The following is a 17,501-nucleotide window of genomic DNA, read 5'->3' as shown; positions in this document are numbered from 1 at the left end:
TCAGTTGATGCCATGGGAGCAGCAATCGGGGACAAAAAGTGGTTGGGGATACCTTAAAGTAACTGGTGCCCTGGAGTATGGGTGGGGCCAGAAGGGCCTTTTGCTTGAGGGGTAGGATTTGGAAGCTGGAAGTGGGGTTACATCTGTCATAGTCCACAGGGGCATCATGCCTAATAGGTAGAGCCAGCAGTGGACTAGGTCATGGTAGAGGTAAGCCATGGTTTGAAGCAACAGAGGGCAGATATGAGTTACAAGCCTGGGGATCAGAAACACTAAGCCAGGGGACTAACCAGGATGAGGGTTCAGGGAGCAAACCGAGGTCAAACTAAAGTTCAAAACACCAAGCCAGAAGGTTTACTGGAGTCAGTGTAAGGAAACAAGCTGAGGTCAAAATGGAGTTCAAACAGTGAGCCAGAGGGTTTATCAGTATCAGAGGTTAGGAAGTGTATGAAAGACAAACCGGTGTCCAAAGTCTGAAGGGTTGGGTATATAGTCAGAGGTACTAAGGCAGGAACCATGCAAGTCACACAGGGCATTTATAACATGTGCTCTGGGAGTGGGGGGAGAGGCACTTTAATCAGGTGCCCAAAGCATCTCATCTGCCAGTGTCTGTACACTTCAAAATGGTGGTGGGGGCACTTTAACTAAAGCTCATCTCTGCAGTCTGCTGGAGCACAGTAATTACCATGTTCCAGCAGACGCGATTTATCCCTCTGACTATATACTCACCCATTCAGACTTTGGACACTGGTTTGACTTTCATATGCTTGCTAACCTCTGATTCTGGTAAAGCCTCCCTCTGGGCCCCATCTCTCGATTAATCGAGTCTGCTCCAGTGCGCTGTAATTCCAGCGCTTTAGGGCAGCCTTGCTGCTTGTGTATAGGCACCCAGAATCAGGAACTCCCCAAGGATTGAAGCCAGTATGTTTCACAGCTGGGCCCAGGTGCTGCTGCAGCAGAAGTGCTTAAAAGCAGCCCCAGAACCAGTCAGGAAGAAGAGGCTGGGGCTCAGCTGGCTTCACTTGGTGGGTTGAGCAGCTGAAATAGTTACACAGGCTGCAGAGCAGCAGCCGCACAACAGCCACCCCTGCAGTAACAGTCACTGTGCCTGGAAACTCTTAACAAAATCCTGGATATGCCCTTAGATTTCACTTATATTCACTTCCGTGTTGAACTTATAGGTAAAGTATGAATCACCCAAACCATTACATCAGGAAATAAATTTTAAAATGCTAGGAAGTTGCCAAAACCGCAGCAGTAAATAATAAATTAGATGTTTAGCTTATGATACAGATCAATACCTGGATGTTTACAAACCTTTCTCGGGTCACTATTTAGCCATGGTTGGAAGGTTAACTTAGCATTTCAGATGTTGAATAAACCTTTTGTTAATCTCTTCCCTGCCCCGTGGCCAGTGCCTCGTGCTGCAGCTACTCACAACCCATGTGGGGCTGCCTGTGCCAGCTCTGGACAGCCCTGCGGGCTGCAAGTGGCTGCAGCAGGGAGTGCTGGCCATGGGGTGGGGGAGGGGCCACTTCCCCCCCCCCCCCCCCCCCCCCCCGTGCTCAGCTTTTCCCTGGGCTTGTTCCCTGTGCAGAGAAAAGCAGCTCCTCACCTGCCTCATGGCCTGCACTCCCTGCTGCAGGTGCTCGCAGGCCATGTGGGGCTGTCTGGAGCAGGCACAGGCAGTCCCAGGCTGGCTGTGAGCGGCTGCAGTGCGGGGCGCTGAGCATGGGGCAGGCAAGGGGCTGCTCCCCCCCTCCCCCGCACTCAGCACCACCTTGTAACCCGGTCCCACTGCCAGGCTGGCAGTGGGGCTGGGTTCCAAGCTGGTACTGAGCACAGGGAAGAGTGGCCCCTAGCTCCCTGTGTGGCCCATGTCTCATGCTGAAGCCACTTGCAGCCTGGTTGGGGCTGCCTGTGCCTGCTCCAGACAGCCCTGTGTAGGCTGTGAGTGGCTGCAGCAGGGAGCGCCGGCCATGGGGTGGGTGAGGGGCCTCTTTTCCCTGCATTCAGCACCAGCTTCTTCCCTGCTGGCAAGCAGGGGGTCGGGGCTGTGCTGCCCCCTGCCTGTACTGCAGGGCTGGGTGGCACTGGGTGTGAGTGGGCAGGGAGCCAGTGGGAGCACGGGACCTGCACCAGTGCCCTGGGGCCAGTGCCAGTGGGGCCCAGAGCAGGGTGGCAGGAGTGCGGGGTCCCAGCCGGCAGGGGCTCCCTCCTCTCCCTGCTGGTGAAGCCCAGCCCAGCTCCACAGACCCCTGCCAGACTGCACCCCAGTTTGGGCCCCACTGGTGCTGGCCCTGGGACATGGGTCCCAAGACATTGAGACATTGGTCCCATGATGACGACCAGGGGGTGGGGCACCTGTCAAGGGGTGGGGCTACCCATGCAGCCCTCCACAGCCTGCCAAAACTGGGTAAGTGGCTCTCCGCCCGAAATAATTGCCCGCCCCTGCTCTAGATCCTGGCAGCACCCTGCAGCTGCTGGGACACAGTGTCCACAGCTGCAGAACTCTGGGTCCTGGCAGCTGCAGGGCACGGCTGCAATCAGGGGTACATGAAGCACCCTGGCAGCTGGGAGATTGCAGCTACTATGATTTCCCACTTGTGAGGGTGTGTGGTGGCCCCTGCCATTGGGAGACACCCCTGGGGCTGGGAGACCACGGCTGCTGTCATCTCCCAGGTGCATGGGGCTCTACATAATCCCCAGGGCTGGGAGATCACAGTTCCTTTGATTTCCAAGCCACAGAGAGCCCCATGGCTGGGAGATTGCAGCAGGTTCCTCTCAGCTAAGGGAGCTCCCAACCTCAGGAGCTTGCTTCTTGCTAGTGCAGGTGGAGCCTGTGATCGGGTCCCCCCTGCACCATCAATAAGGCACCATGGAATCTAATGCATGATCCCACAATCATGCCTCTTGCACATGAGGCATGGCAGGAAGCACGATAGTGTGGATTGTGCATTAGATCCCATTGCACCTTTACCTGAACATGTAGATGGCCCTCAGTGTTTTCAGTACTGAAGTGTATTTTTGGAAGAATGAGGAGTAGAAGTTCTATAAAATAAAAATCAGAGTTTGTCAACACTTTGCATTAAAAGATTTGCAAGAAATTTTGAAATGTGTTTTGTTTCCATTTCGGAAGGAAAATATTTTTAAATTTCATATAAAATAATAATTATAAAAACAGTTTTGAACAGTTTTTACATTTTTTAAATGTTTTAATTTTAAAAATCTCTTTTGAATTCCTTAATTTTATTATTTACATTTCAAGCATTTTCCTTGTTTATCTTTTTTACATTAGCTCATGCACTCCTTTGTGTACCAGTTATTAGAATCATATCAGGCAGAGCACTTTTGGTTTGAATGACTGCTAATTCTAATAAGCTTCAGCAATACAAGGAGAGAAAAGTAAAAACCATGTTTTTAGTACCATTAAGAAACATGGTACAGCTTTGGTACCTCATTTTAATTTACTCGCTGATTTTAATAGCCAGTGGACAAAGGCTAATGCATATAAATCATGGCTTAAGATTTTGGTTCTAATAAACAGCTTTTCGCATTTGGTTTTGGGACTTTGATGCTAATGTGTAACTGATTCAATTAAGAAAGATTTTAATAACTGACAGTCGCTGTAATGAACAGTGCTGTGTAGTATAAAATAATACAACAATAAAAATAAATGAAAATGTATAGAATAAAATATCATTCAAAATCATTTTTCAAAATTCTGAACCAATTTTTGACATATTTCCAAAATGAAATTATTTTTTTTTTAAATATTGAAATTTTTCCTTGGGACTTTTCAGTGCAATGATACACTTTATTAAATAGTTCAGTTTTGGGGAACTATAATTAAAAAAAAAATAAGGCTGCTAGAACTGTGTTACTTATTTCCAACTATTTTTTTCTTCTGTTAATTTTTCCACATTTTTGTTTGTGCTTGTTAATAGATAGTGATTTCACAATTGAATTATTTTGGGAGTATTTTATACTTTGAATGTGTTGTATGATGATAATTGTCCTGCACTTAATGCTCTTTTGTTTAAGTCTGATTAGCTACATAAGTCATGTGGTCTTGTTCCTTCTTGATTTGATCAAAATGAACTGCTATAACCAAGAGAAGCATTAAGGGAGTTGATGTCTTATAAAGATATGCAGAAACAATTTAGGGAGAAGTAAAAGATGTGCACAAATTGGGAAGGTTAGGTAGTATTTAGATCAGGGGTGGGCAAAATACAGCCCGCAGGCTGGATCCAGCCCTCCAGGCCATTCTATCTGGCCCACAGGGCACCTAAAAAGTTTAGCAAATTAATATTTATCTGCTTCTGGCTGCCTGTCAAAGATGATGGGAGCCCAGGGCTTCACTGATTCCATGGGGCCAGGAGCGGGAGGGTGTGCCTGTGTGTGTGTCCGTGCAATGAGGGAGGGGGAGAGAGAGACAGAGCGAGCAATAAGGGAAGGAGTGTGTGTGCGTGCATGTGTGTATGTGTGTGTGTTTATATGTGTATGTAATGAGGAAGGCACTGTGTGTGTGTGTGTGTGTGTGTGTGTGTGTGTGTGTGTGTTCATAGGGCGAGTCCCACAAGCACACCCCACCATATGCATGCACCTCCCCACAGTGCCATATACACAGACCCCCGCCCCTCACACACCCCAAACACCCCCCCACACAGCCCCCACAAACCCCATACCTACCCACACCCCATATAACCAAACACACACCCACATGCTCCCTCACCCCACCCCCACATCTATCAACCCCCCCACAAAGTTCCCCCCACACACCCTCCCCCACCTTGTATACCCACACACCCACAGCCCCCTGTAAACCTATACCTATCCCTCCACACCCGCAGCCCCCACAGTATACAAGAGTAAGACTTCATTTTAAGCTATTGTGCAGTCCCCTCTATGTACACTAGACTAGTGCATGTACATCAGGACAAAATATTTTTTGAAATCAAATTAATTAATATTGTAGATGTTTGATTTTTAGAATATAATTTGGTATTTTTCTGGTTCTGAGTTGGCAAAACTCCTTGCTGAAAGGAGTATTTCTGGGGGCAAGGGGTGGGACTTCTGGTGGCAAAGGTTAGGGGTTAAGGGATGGGACTTCCGGTCCCAAGATGGTGACCAGGGGGTAGGGCACCTGTCAAGGGGTGGGGCTACCCATGTGGCCCTTGACAGCTTGCCAAAAATCGGTAAGCAGCCCTCTTCCCAAAATAATTGCCATCCCCTGGTTTAGATCTTTTCCTGTCTGTTTCACAGGTTCATCATTCTTAGAAAAAATTGGTTGCTGTAAGTGGCTAGAGGTAGAATTCTAAGTTAATTTTCTCTTCTCACACTCACACAAAGCTAACATTTGTACCTTTCCATTCCTCACTGCCAGCAGTATAGTTAGGTCCTATTCTAGTTCATTAGTGCCTGGTTTAAAACTATTAGAAATCAATGTGAGTCTTGCTTTTACATCAGAAATTTGGCAAAGAGAATGTGAACCATGACCATTTACTACATGAATTAGCAATGTCCCACCTTTTTTAAAATGCACCTATTTCAAGACAGATAAATGTGCCAGTTTGAAATATGCTTTTTTAGGAGTAGTAGTGCTTTGCTATTTGGGGGTGCTAAGTATAAAAGAGGATGTAGACATGTCAAAGACAGTTCATATTTATGCATAAATAAAAGCTCTGAATTTGTTTCTAAGTATTCTCTCTGTATGGCTGAGCGTCCCAGTGCCTAGATTTTAGCAGCACTTTTTGACAAATAGTAAATTCACCAAAAAACATGAATCTATATTTTTTTAAACTTCATTTAAATGTTGTCTTAAATATTGGTTTTATCTTCAAAAAGTTCCTTTCATTAAAAATTAAAAAATGTTTTAAAAAGGTAAAAGAAAATCCTGGGAAAAAGGAAGACAAGATTAACTTCATGTCAAATAGAATATTTGAGACTGACCCAAATAATTTTTCTTTTTTTTTCTTCATTTTTGCCAAAAAGTTTGCTTTGGTTTGACCTGAACCATTTTTTTCTGATTCTTTTTTTGAGTAGGTAAAGAGAGGAAATTGGTTAATGAACTCCAAAAACGGCTATGCAACTAACTTTATTCACATACTTTTGAACCTAAGGCAGCCAGTTTTAATATACCTATAGTTAAAAGTGAATTCAGTTGTTGTAGTTTAGTGTGAACATTACATAGAAAGTGAGGAACTAGCAGTGAAAAATATATTGGAGTATCAGTTACTACAGAAGCATTATTGTTGACTATAAAGAAAACAACAATCTTTTTGTGAATAGTACAGCTCTTGGAGCAATTTATTCTACCTATACTATAGTATAGATACTTGCAGTTTGCTGGAATCTTGAATATTTGACCTACTAGCCCCTTTAATTAACACTTCAAAAAGTGCCACTTAAAGACTATTGTGGGAATATGTAAAGAAACGTTATCCGTACTATGTTGCCATGTTATAACTGTTGTTCGCAAAAGTGAAGCTTTCCAAGGGTTTAGAAAGAATTATCAAGGACAGGTTGCCTTGACAAGGAAAAATACATTTTCTGACTTAACTAGCAAAGGTAGGTGAAAACTCCTTGGGCATGTCCACACAGGCAAGCATGTGCACTTGCAGCAGCTCAAATAGAAACAGTGCAAATCTGAGCTGGGGCTTTTTGCCTCAGTGCACGTGCTCAGATATGCACTTTGTTGTGCAGCAAATTGTGCCACTAGGGGCCAAATAACCCTGCCTGGCTCCTCCTGGATCTGCAGCCAGGGGAAGCTAGAGCCCAGGGCCAGCACCTGTGCTTTCTCCAGTAGTATAAAAAGCTGCCCTGTTCTGGCCCCATCAGTAAAAAAAGCTGCCCTGGCAAGTAGGTCAGGGCTACTCACTCTCAGGAGCTTCTGGGGCCCAGCCAATTGGTACCTGGGATCACTACCCCTTGTGCCAGCTGGACTGCTGAAGCAGCCCTGAGAGTTCCCTGCACCCTTTACCCACTGCAGCAGACTGGCAGTGGGGGCTGCTGCCTGGCTGGGACCTGCTGTGCACCTGCCAGACCTGAATGAGCATCTGCTTGCCAGTAACTGCCAGGGCGTGGTTTGTTTTGTTTTTCCCAATGCTAGGATCAGGGGAGCAGGGATCGGGGGTGCTCAGGAGCTGGAGGGGGGGGAATGGGCCAGGTAGGGAAGGGATTGTGGGGGCTCAGGGGGCTGGGGGAGTGGGTGGGGCCGATGGGGGTCCCCCCATGGTCCCCTCCCCCCTCCTCTAGCCTTCTGACCCCTTACTTACCGGCAGTGGAGCTCCCTGCTGCTGGCACACTGTTCACAGAGGCCCCACAGTGTTCTTCAGCACCAGGGTGAGGGCTCACCATAGAGATGCTCTGGCAGTGAGAGCATCTCTATGGAGGACCCAGCCACAGTTGCCTCAGGGCACAGTCCTGCTTTTTTTCTGTGCAGGTTTTTTTGATCCCTGGATATCCAGGGGTCTAATTTTCCCCCCGCGCTACAAAGTTGCAGCAGAGGGAACATTTTCTCATTCCTGCAGTGTCTCTTGCAGTGTCTCAAAGGGGTTTGAGTCATTGCAAGAAGCATGTGCGGGCTTGTCTGGACACACCCCTCTGCTTGCTGGTGTTGAGCTTCTCCAAAGTTCTGAGCACTCTTCATTTCAGTAAAATGAAGACTTGATGGCATAGAATCAGGTGCTGGTTATGTATTCAAGTTATATATTTCCCTTTTCAGTCATTTCAAAACACCATTTGGGTTGTTAGTTATAGTGGTGTTGGTCTAAGGACATAGGCAGAGAAGGTCCTTTAGGTAACTGTGATATCTTTTATTAGATCAACTAATTAGTTGGAAAATTGTTCTTTGCAAGCTTTTGGGTACAAACACCCTTCTTCAGGCACATGGTGTTTGTACCCAGAAGCTTGGAAAGAACAGTCTTTCCAACTATTTAGTTGGTCTAATAAAATATATCACATTTACCCAGAGGACCTTGTCTGCCTAAAACACCATTTAGGTATTCTCACCCTGAGAATACAGAGTTGTGTTAATGGCAAGTATTATCCAGGTAATAATTTGAATTGACCTAGTGTCATGACTTTCCTTCTATGTTGTTTTGAATATTTGCTCATCTGCTAATTACAAAGTACATATGAGCACACCAAATAACTTCATTAGATATACGTTGCAATTGGTATTTTATTACTTAAAATGTGATGGCACATGTTATCTCAGTTCAGCTACATCATGCATGCAGCAAGAAGTATCCTCAGCTGGTATGAAGTGGCAAAGCTATGCAGATTATGTCACTTGAGGATCTGGCCCATTATCTCAAATCTGTCTGATGAACCCACCTGTCATGGGCATTCTCCCAAAAGCTGACTTCTTTAAAGCAAAGACACATTCATAAGACAAAATTATTGGTTCTGGGAATAATACTCATTTTTTACAAGGAGGATCCTGCATAACGGTTGTTTACAAAAACTTTGCATCAAATTGAACTTCATTACCATAGTATTCTGGTATATTATCACCATCCCTAATTACCACATGATTGCATGATTAATGCATAAAATATCAGCCATTGCCAGTGAGTATAATTTGGCTGGGCTTTCAGAAAGTAAAATATATAGTATTCAAAAGAAACTGATATATAAAACTTAATTTTAAAATTTTGTTGCCACCATGCTTTCCTGATAAAGAGGGACAATCAAGTCTGATACATTATGATATATTTTTATTTATTTCTTTATTGTAGCTTGTTAGTGGAAGCTGTTTTGGGACTTTGGAATCACTCTCACCAAAAATGCAGCACATGCTGATGTCTGTCATTACAGAAGAAGACTGTGAAATTCTTAAAATTTCTTGCACCGATTACCTGAGAGTAAAAGAGGTAAATTAAAATATAACTGAGAAATCTTCTTAGGCAATAGTTTAATAGTCTATTTTTCTGTGTTGTACAATGACCTGTTTTTGTTTAACAATTTGATTAATTGTGAATACTTTAACATAAATATATTTTTGAGTGTTTCCGCATTTCCCCTGATTATTGAGTGTTTTCAGTATAAAGCTCAACTATATGTTATATGAGCTGAACAGTATTTGGGAGCCGACACACACACACACTGTCTCACATGCAATGTTAGAAGGGACCTGCTTATAATTTTTCTTTTCTTGCCAACTCAAGAATTTTCTTTTATTGACAATCTGCAAGCTTTTTACTGACAGCCAAACTTTTTTTTACTGACATGTTTTTAATGATATATATTTTAACTAATGTAAATATAACTCTTCTTCCAAACCCTGCCCTGCTGCCAGGCCCCAGTTAGAATGGCTGGGTTCTGTCACAACCCAAGGGTGTGATTTTTGTTTGTGAGTGCTTCGGCACTGCTAAATTGTTCCCGCTAAATTGCAGCTTCTTTGCACGGTGGAGTTTTCTGCTGCAGAGGAGAACCCCGGTGCAAAAGAATTCCCGCCACCAGTAGCTTTCTTTGCAAGGTGCATTTCTTGGTTGCAAAAAGAGAAATGCACGGTGCAAAGGAGTTCCCGCCACTCGCATGCAAATTTGTGTCCCACTATTGGCCAGTTCTAAATTATTCCCACGTGGCGGCTAGTGATTGGCTTGCTAGCCGTATAAGAGGCTTGAGTGGTTTCCGCCCAAGTTGGAGGACTCCACGAACACCAGGAGGAGGGATCTTCATGCTGTGTGAAGATCTCTAAATGCTGCGGAGCCTATCGGACCCAGCGTATTTCAAGCAGGCAACAGGGGTCTGATCAGCCTCTAGCCTCTCCCCGTCACCGAGCGCAATGCTCAACGTATCCCTCTTCCCTGCGCGCAAAAGGATCCACAGAGCCTAGCAAACTTTGTGTGAGTCTATTCAGAGCTCTTTGTTTCGAGTACTTTCTTCGGCTGGCGCGACGGGCTCGCGGTTTAGAGCCTCCAACCGGATGGGCGTGAAGAGTGTTCACGGGAAGGAACTCTAGTCTGCCTCTCTTCTTTTCTATCTGTAACTGTAACTCAAGCAAGTTTTCCTGCCTGCACCACGACCATCTTTGGTGTAAGTAAAATAATCTTAAATTAACCACTAAGCGTCCGTGACTAATTCTAGCTCGCCCCCGGTCTCCTCCGGCCCCGCGTGCCCGGGCTGCTGGCCACAGCCCGCGTGCGCAAAGACAGGCCCGGCTCACCCCCGGCCCGCACAGGTTCAAATTTAGGGGTTAACTATAGTAAAAAATAAGTTTAAAAGTTTGGTTGTCAGTTAAAAGTTTGCACTAAAAATAATTTTCTTGGGTTGACAACTCTGCTTGACTGCAGTGATGGTTTTACACTGTGCTGCCCTCTGTCCCTCCAGGGGTCCCCTACTCACCCCCATACCCTGATGCCCCCTGACTACAACCTGCATTATACTGTAACCTGCACCAGCCCACCCCCTTCTCCCCTCCTGACATGGACCCCCAAAGATGCTTACCTGCAACCCAGCAGCATTACAGGCAGCCTGGGATGCAGCAGCAGCACCAGCAGCATGTGGAAGAGAGAACACTCCCTGCAGGGTGCTAAATTCTTGTTTGGACACCAGGTGATGCTGCTGTGCTCTGTTTGTCAGATCTTCGGTCAAGCTGCAGTTGCTTATTGTTTTTACTGATAGCTAAAGTATTTTTTACAGACTTTACAGACAGCCTTTTCTAGCTTGGTTTAATTTTTTTTTTTTTTACTGACAGTGAGTAAATTTACTGACAGTTGGTAGCTCCGCTGTGGATGGAAGAGGTATCATTCTCTACTCTGCAGACTTAGGAGAAAAGGCCATAGGAAAAAAAATGCCTTCCCTTCTGGGAGGAAAAAATGTAACTGAGCTTCCTAGCAGCTTCAGTAACTGCCTCTAAGACTGCTGAAAATACAGCAGCTCCATAGCAAATACTAATATAGTAGAAGTCATGAAGCATGAAGTCAACACTTTAAGTTTAATCCAGCAGGTCATCTGAGAAGTTTAACAACTGCAAAATGTAATTATGTCTGTTTTGACCATGATTATTGCTATTGAAGATAAATTTTGCCTTAGAATTACTTCTTATAATACCTCTTCACATCTAGTTCACAGCCCTCTGAGTGGACCATTTGCATTTGCAGGGTGGGTTTCCTCAGATATTAAGCTTAACCTGTATCTGCCTCTTCCTTAGACCCAAGATAGGGCACCTGATGCCTGATAGCTTGCTGAACAAATCTCCCAATTATACAGCTGATCTTTTAAAATGGGTTGTCAACCAGGGGTACACATACCCCTGCAGGTACTTGGGAAGGTTCCAGGGGTTACTCAGTGGTGGCACGGAAAAGCACGGGTACTTGGGAAGTGACAGCACAGGAGGTGGGACCGCCACCACCATCCATCACTCCATGCCACTGCCAGCACGCAAAGCTGGTAGCGCAGAGAAGCAGGGATACTTGGGTGCAGGAAAGTGGCACAGGGCAGGGCTGCTGCCACCATCCATCACTTTGTGCCACCACTAGGCACCACTTTCCTGCATTCAAGTATCCCCACTTCTCTGCACCACCGACTTTGCATGCAGCTGGCTGTCAGCATCCCCTCCCCCCTGGCACATGGTGGCGGTGCTGAGTGTGTAGATGGGGGTCACTGCCATGTGTGTGCTCCCTGTGGTGCTGATGGCTGGCTGGATGCAAAGCCGGTGGTGTGGAGAAGCTGGGATACTTAGGCGTGGGAAAGCGGCGCCTGATGGTGACATGGAGTGTATAGAGAGTGTTGGCAGGCACATGCTAGCTCCACATCTGGCTGGCTGTCATCATCCCTCCTGGTGTCTGTCAGCACACCTGCTGCCCCCTGCTCTGCATCTGGAAAGTGTACCCACCAGAAGGAAGGTTGAAAACCTCTGGAATAAAAGATCACAATCCTTGCCTCTCATAAATTGACAATAATACCTTCCAATTAAAGAATCTCAAAATAAAGGAAAGGAGGATTAAAAACATCCACAGAATCCCAAAAGAGTAAAGATAGCCTTTGAAGTATTTCCATTAAACAGAAAAAAATACCTTTTATTAGTGGGCACTACTCACATTTTTTTGCAGACTGAGATATCACATAACACAGGAAGTAATAATGCTGCAATGCGTTGAAAGCTCAGTTTGTTCACCATGGGTTCTAGACGAGTGGAGGATAGACAGTAACCTTACTGTCAGAAATGGTTCATATGGAAAACTCTCAATTCAAGCATCCCATGTACACCCCACTCTGCATAGTTAGATAGGCTAACTGAGAAGACTGTGCAACCAGCAAAGAATTGAGCACCATTTTGACAATGCTCTTCATGATTCTCACCAATGAGATCAGGCAGAAAGATCTCCTTAAGAGGTAGATGGGATATGTCCTCTCACTAGGACTTATCCTGTTGGAAATCCTCCCCTTGCTTCCCAAGGAAATGGGACCATTTATTATCAACCTGATTGGTCCAATGGATACCTAATTAACCATTGCTATGACATTGTTCATCACAAGCAAAATGGTCCAGGAAATTTATACCTGGACTCACCTCCTGTGTTCATTACATCTGTTTAGTGTCATAGGATCATGTGACTGACATCTATGGGAAAGATCTTTGGACAGTTCTTTGACTGGGAGTTATATGAAATGATCTCTGGCTCACCTTTACATTGGAGATAAGATGGCATTTGGAGGGTCTGTGGTCTTTAGTGTTCAATGCAGTGGAGATGGATACAGTAGAAAAATTTGGAAGGATTGTGTTTGAAATCTGTTACATATTACCTCATCTCACATTACCCCACATGAAACTTGCATTCCAAAAAAATTTCATAACACTTCATCTATTAAGAAGCACTGGCTACATGCCTGTTTGATTAGTGTGTAGAGTCTCATCTGATATAAATGCTTTGTGCATTTTGCCTTTTATTGTGACATCCCCCAGTTTACACTTGTTGGATAGTGTGAATTAGAATAAACTGTTTTGGTATTTTTTCTGATAGAGAGAAGTTGTAGAAATAACAGTATTAAACTTTAAATAGTGTGACCCTAATTCTCAGTGAAAAAAGGTAAGGGTGGGATAAAGGCAGCTTTATGACACCCTTATACTCCATCTTTTCACTTCCACCTCCCAGATTCTGAGTTTTATTTGAACCACAGAAAAACTTAAAGTGCCTTGCATACAGCCCTAAGTTATAGTTGAAGCAGTATTGCTGGCCTCTATTGGCAATCAAGGATCAGTCAAATATAGGAGAACTCTGGCTACTCTTTCCATTTGACTTGCCCTAATATACCACGTCTTCTAGTTACTATGATGCATGTGGCACTGAGATGACAATGTACTTTGTGTAAGGATCTTCCCAAGCCAGGTGAATTCTGAGATAACAGCCTCAGTTGTAGTTTTTCCATAAGGATGACAAAAGTACACTGGAGTAGGATGAAAGATCAGGTCATTTTCCTTACCTCTATCTTTAGACTTCAGCTTGCTCAAATGAGGATGTCCGCAAGCAAGCAGCAGCTGTGTACAGGCAGTCCTCAGATTTACTACACAATCGTTTCCTGAAAACTGTGTTGTGGCAGGACACTGTTGGTGTCTTCCACTTTAAGGGCTGGAGCAGGCAGCAGCCAGGTGCTTGAGTAAGGTGGCCATTTTGAGACCCTGGATATATATATATATATATATATATATATATATATATATATATATATATATATAGGGTGAAGCAGCAGTTTGCTGCTGGCAGCTGTGAGAGAGACATCAGCTGATGGAGCTGAGGCTCAGGAACAGCTATGAGGTAAGGACAAGAGCTTATGGGGATGGTTTGGAGGCTCTTGGTCCTGGGCATGACCTAAAACTGTACCCTGCCAGGAATGGGTGGCCTAGTGGGGCTTTTAGTGGTGTGGGAGCCCCCAGGAAATGCCAGGCCAGCTACTACCCTGGTGAAAGGTGGGTTAGTACACCTTAATAACCCAGCTTCCACATAGTAGGGCCTGAGAAGGTGGACCTGTGTTAGCGAGTGTGGGCTAGATGATCAGAAGCCTGACTTGAGACACCCTCAACTGGTAAATGCTGGGGCCAGGACCAGAAGGATCAAAAGGGCAAGGGGCCTACTGAGAGGGATGCTCAGAGCCAAGGGCCTGGGGTTCTGACTGGCCTTGAAGGTGAGGCCAGGGTCTGTGTGGCCAAAGATCCCAGAGAGGCCACACCTGAGAGTGTTACACAAATTGCCAATTGCTCAAATCATGAGTGAGACTTTATAAAGGGGGATAAGGCAAGGTGCCTCGTTTATTGATTACATGAGTTAGACAGAGAGGTTCGGACACACCATTCATACAAACACACACAAATCATCATACACATCATTGCACACAGGCATACACATACATAAAACAACCATTTCATCCACACACATACCAGATATAGTTATCAGCAATAGTTGCTCGCTATCAGCCCAGGGTGGCCAACCTGGGCTTATTGAGTAGATGATGATGATTTGAAGATAGCAGATTTGAAGATAACAGCTGGAGTGGGGTGAACAGATGCATCTGTGCTCTGATGAAACAACAGTAGAGAAAGAGACTCGCCCAACTTGGCATTTTCAAAGTGTTCTTTTATAGGAATTGTCATCCTTTGTTTCAGTGCTTTGGGTTTTTCCATACCCAGCTTCTGTTTTTGTGGTTGTTCTTTTTTTGTCTTCAGCTTATCTTAGTCTTGGAGTGTTTTTGCTGCCTACATGGCAGCATTTCTTCTTCTGTTATCTCCTTTGTGCCCTAGAGCTTTAAGGGGTTTCTTCAGCCATTTGTTAGTTACTGGCTGGTAATTTACACATCTGGCACCTTGATTCTTACATAAACAGTTAAATCTTCTTTTCCTGTCTCTATGCCATTCTCTCACCATTCATCCTTTTACACACATTCAGACATAAAGGCTATGCAGAGTTTATTCACTTATGTCAAGCAGAAGGATACAAAATGGATTTTTTAAGTTGCTTACAGGACAAGACTAACATGGTTAAACTTTACTATTATTACACTCTATGTTAACATTAGCTACATAGATCATAGACTGTAGGGTTGGAAGGGACCACAATGGATTATTGTGTCTGACCCCCTGCCCCTGGCAGGAAAGAGGACCGAAGTCAGATGACCCCAGCCAGGTGACTATCAAGCCTCCTCTTGAAGACCTCTAAGTTAGGGGATAGCACCAGCTCTCTTGGAAGCCCATTCCAGATTCTGACCACCCTTACTGTAAAAAATGTCTTCCTAATGTCTAACCTGAATCTACTTTCCACTAGTTTGCACCCATTATTTCTAGTTACTGCCTGGGGTGCTCTGGTAAACAGTGCATCACCAATTCCCTGTTGTCCTCCCTTGATAAACTTATAGGCAGCCACAAGGTCTTCCCTCAGACATCTCTTGTGAAGGATAAAGAGATCCAGATCTCTCAACCTCCCCTTTTAGGGTCTTTCACAGAGGTCACTAATCATGTGAGTGGCCCTCCTCTGAACCCTCTCCAGATTCTCCATGTCCCTCTTGAAGTGCAGCACCCGAAACTAGACACAGTATTACAATTGCAGCCTGACCAATGCCTCATAGAGGGAGAGCATCACCTCCCTTGATCTGTTGATTATGCATCTGCTAAACACAACAAGGTGTAATTGATGGCCTCATTACACTGCTGGCTCATGTTCATCTTGGAGTCAACTATGACTCCAAGATCTCTCTCAGCCTCTGAGCTGCTGAAGAGGTCATCCCCCAACCTATAGGTGTGCTGGGGATTCCTCCTTCCTAGGTCGAGTACCTTACATTTATCTCCGTTGAACTGTATCCTATTCCATTCCGCCCATTGATTCAACCTGTCCAGGTTGGCCTGTATCTGCTCCCTACCCTCTGGTGTGTTAACTTTACCCCATAACTTGGTATCATTTGTATCATCTGTGAACTTGGAGAGGGTGCTCTCCACACCCTCGCCCAAATCACTGATGAAGATATTAAATAACACCAGTCCAAGGACCAAACCCTGCAGGACCCCACTGCCCACCTCATTCTAGGCTGAGAATGACCCGTCCACCACCACTCTCTGGGTGCGGTCCCTAAGCCAGTTGGCACCCACTTGACTGTGTAGGTGTCTACTCCACAGCCTGCTAGCTTTCCTATGAGAATAGGATGTGAAAATCCAGGTAGATGACATCAGCCTCAGCTCCTATGTCAAGGCAGTGTGTGACCTGATCATAAAAGGCTATAAGGTTTGTCAGGCAGGATCTACCTGTGACAAACCCATGCTGGTTTTGTTTCAGCATCATTTCCCCTGCCAGGCCTTCACAAATGTGCTCTTTGATTATTTTTTCCAGTATTTTCCCAGGGATAGAGGTAAGACTGACTGGCCTAAAGTTACCCAGCTCATCCCTTCTCCCCTTCTTAAACATGGGCACCACGTTGGCCCTTTTCTAGTCCTCAACGATCTGGCCGAAGCACCATGAGTGCTCAAACAGCCATACCAGTGGCTCAGCTATGACACTGGCTAATTCCTTCAGCACCTGTGGATGGAGGTCATCTGGGCCGGTTGACTTGTATCCATCCAGCCATTCCAAGTGCTCCTTAACTAAGTTAGCACTAACCTTTGGTGGTATGGTGCCTTTTGGGCATCTGTCTATGCTCAAGGTGAGGGAATTGTCTTGGTCAGTACTTAGGAATACTGAAGCAAAGAAGTCATTGAAGAGCTCCGCCTTTTTCCCTGCGTCAACCACCAGCTGTCCTGATTTGTCCTGCAGGGGCCCTATGTTACTCTGCACTTTCCTTTTGCTTGCTATGTATCTGTAGAAGGAATTTTTATTGTTGTTGATTGTTGTAGCCAGCCTAAGCTCCAGTCCTGCCTTGGCCTGCCTAACTGATTCCCTGCAATAGCATGCCAGGGAGGTGTATGCTTCCTTGGTGGCTGCTCCCTGCTTCCACTGCCTATAAATCTTTCTTTGCCCCCAGTCTTTCCTGGAGTTCCTTGTTCAGCCAAGGGGGCTTTTTTTTATCCCCCTAGCCCCTTTCCTGTGTAAGGGGATAGAGTCCTTTTGTGCCCCAAGGATCACTCCCTTGAGAAACCTCCAACCCTCCTGGACCCCCATTTGCTCGATGCTCTTGAGTTCTGCCACCTCACTAACTAGGCTTCTAAGTTTAATAAAGTTGGCCCTTCTAAAGTCTAACACTTTAGCCTCACTGGATATTTTCCTCACCCTTTGCTGGATAGTGAACTCTACCAAGTAATGGTCACTATCTCCCAGGTTACTGTGTACTCGCAGGTTCCTCACGAGATCATCCCCTGTTGCTAAGACCAGGTCTAGCAAGGTACTCCCCCTGGTGGGACTGGACACCTCCTGGGTTAGGTGGAGGTCCTGGACACAGTGTAAGAACCTCCATGAGTGGCTTGTTTTGGCTGTCTATTCCTCCCAGCAGATGTCCAGGTAATTTAGATCCCCCATGACCACTGCCTCCCTTGCCTGTATGGCATCTGAGAGCTGCCTGGAGAATACCTCATCTAG

General features: G+C 45.4%; 1 protein-coding gene across 1 annotated transcript in view; it reads left to right on the top strand.

Annotated features, from left to right (window-relative positions):
• Positions 1-17,501, top strand: part of CNBD1 (cyclic nucleotide binding domain containing 1) — a 295,769-nt gene that overhangs the window by 138,512 nt on the left and 139,756 nt on the right. The window contains exon 3 of the mRNA XM_059723910.1: positions 8,745-8,879. Coding sequence (XP_059579893.1) covers positions 8,745-8,879 — 135 coding nt within the window. The remainder of the gene's footprint in view (positions 1-8,744; positions 8,880-17,501) is intronic.

The sequence above is a fragment of the Alligator mississippiensis genome, chromosome 3 (genome assembly GCF_030867095.1).
Source record: "Alligator mississippiensis isolate rAllMis1 chromosome 3, rAllMis1, whole genome shotgun sequence".
Taxonomy (NCBI): domain Eukaryota; kingdom Metazoa; phylum Chordata; order Crocodylia; family Alligatoridae; genus Alligator; species Alligator mississippiensis.
The sequence above is the reverse complement of the archived record's forward strand: the minus strand, read 5'-3'. Positions and strand labels throughout refer to the sequence as shown.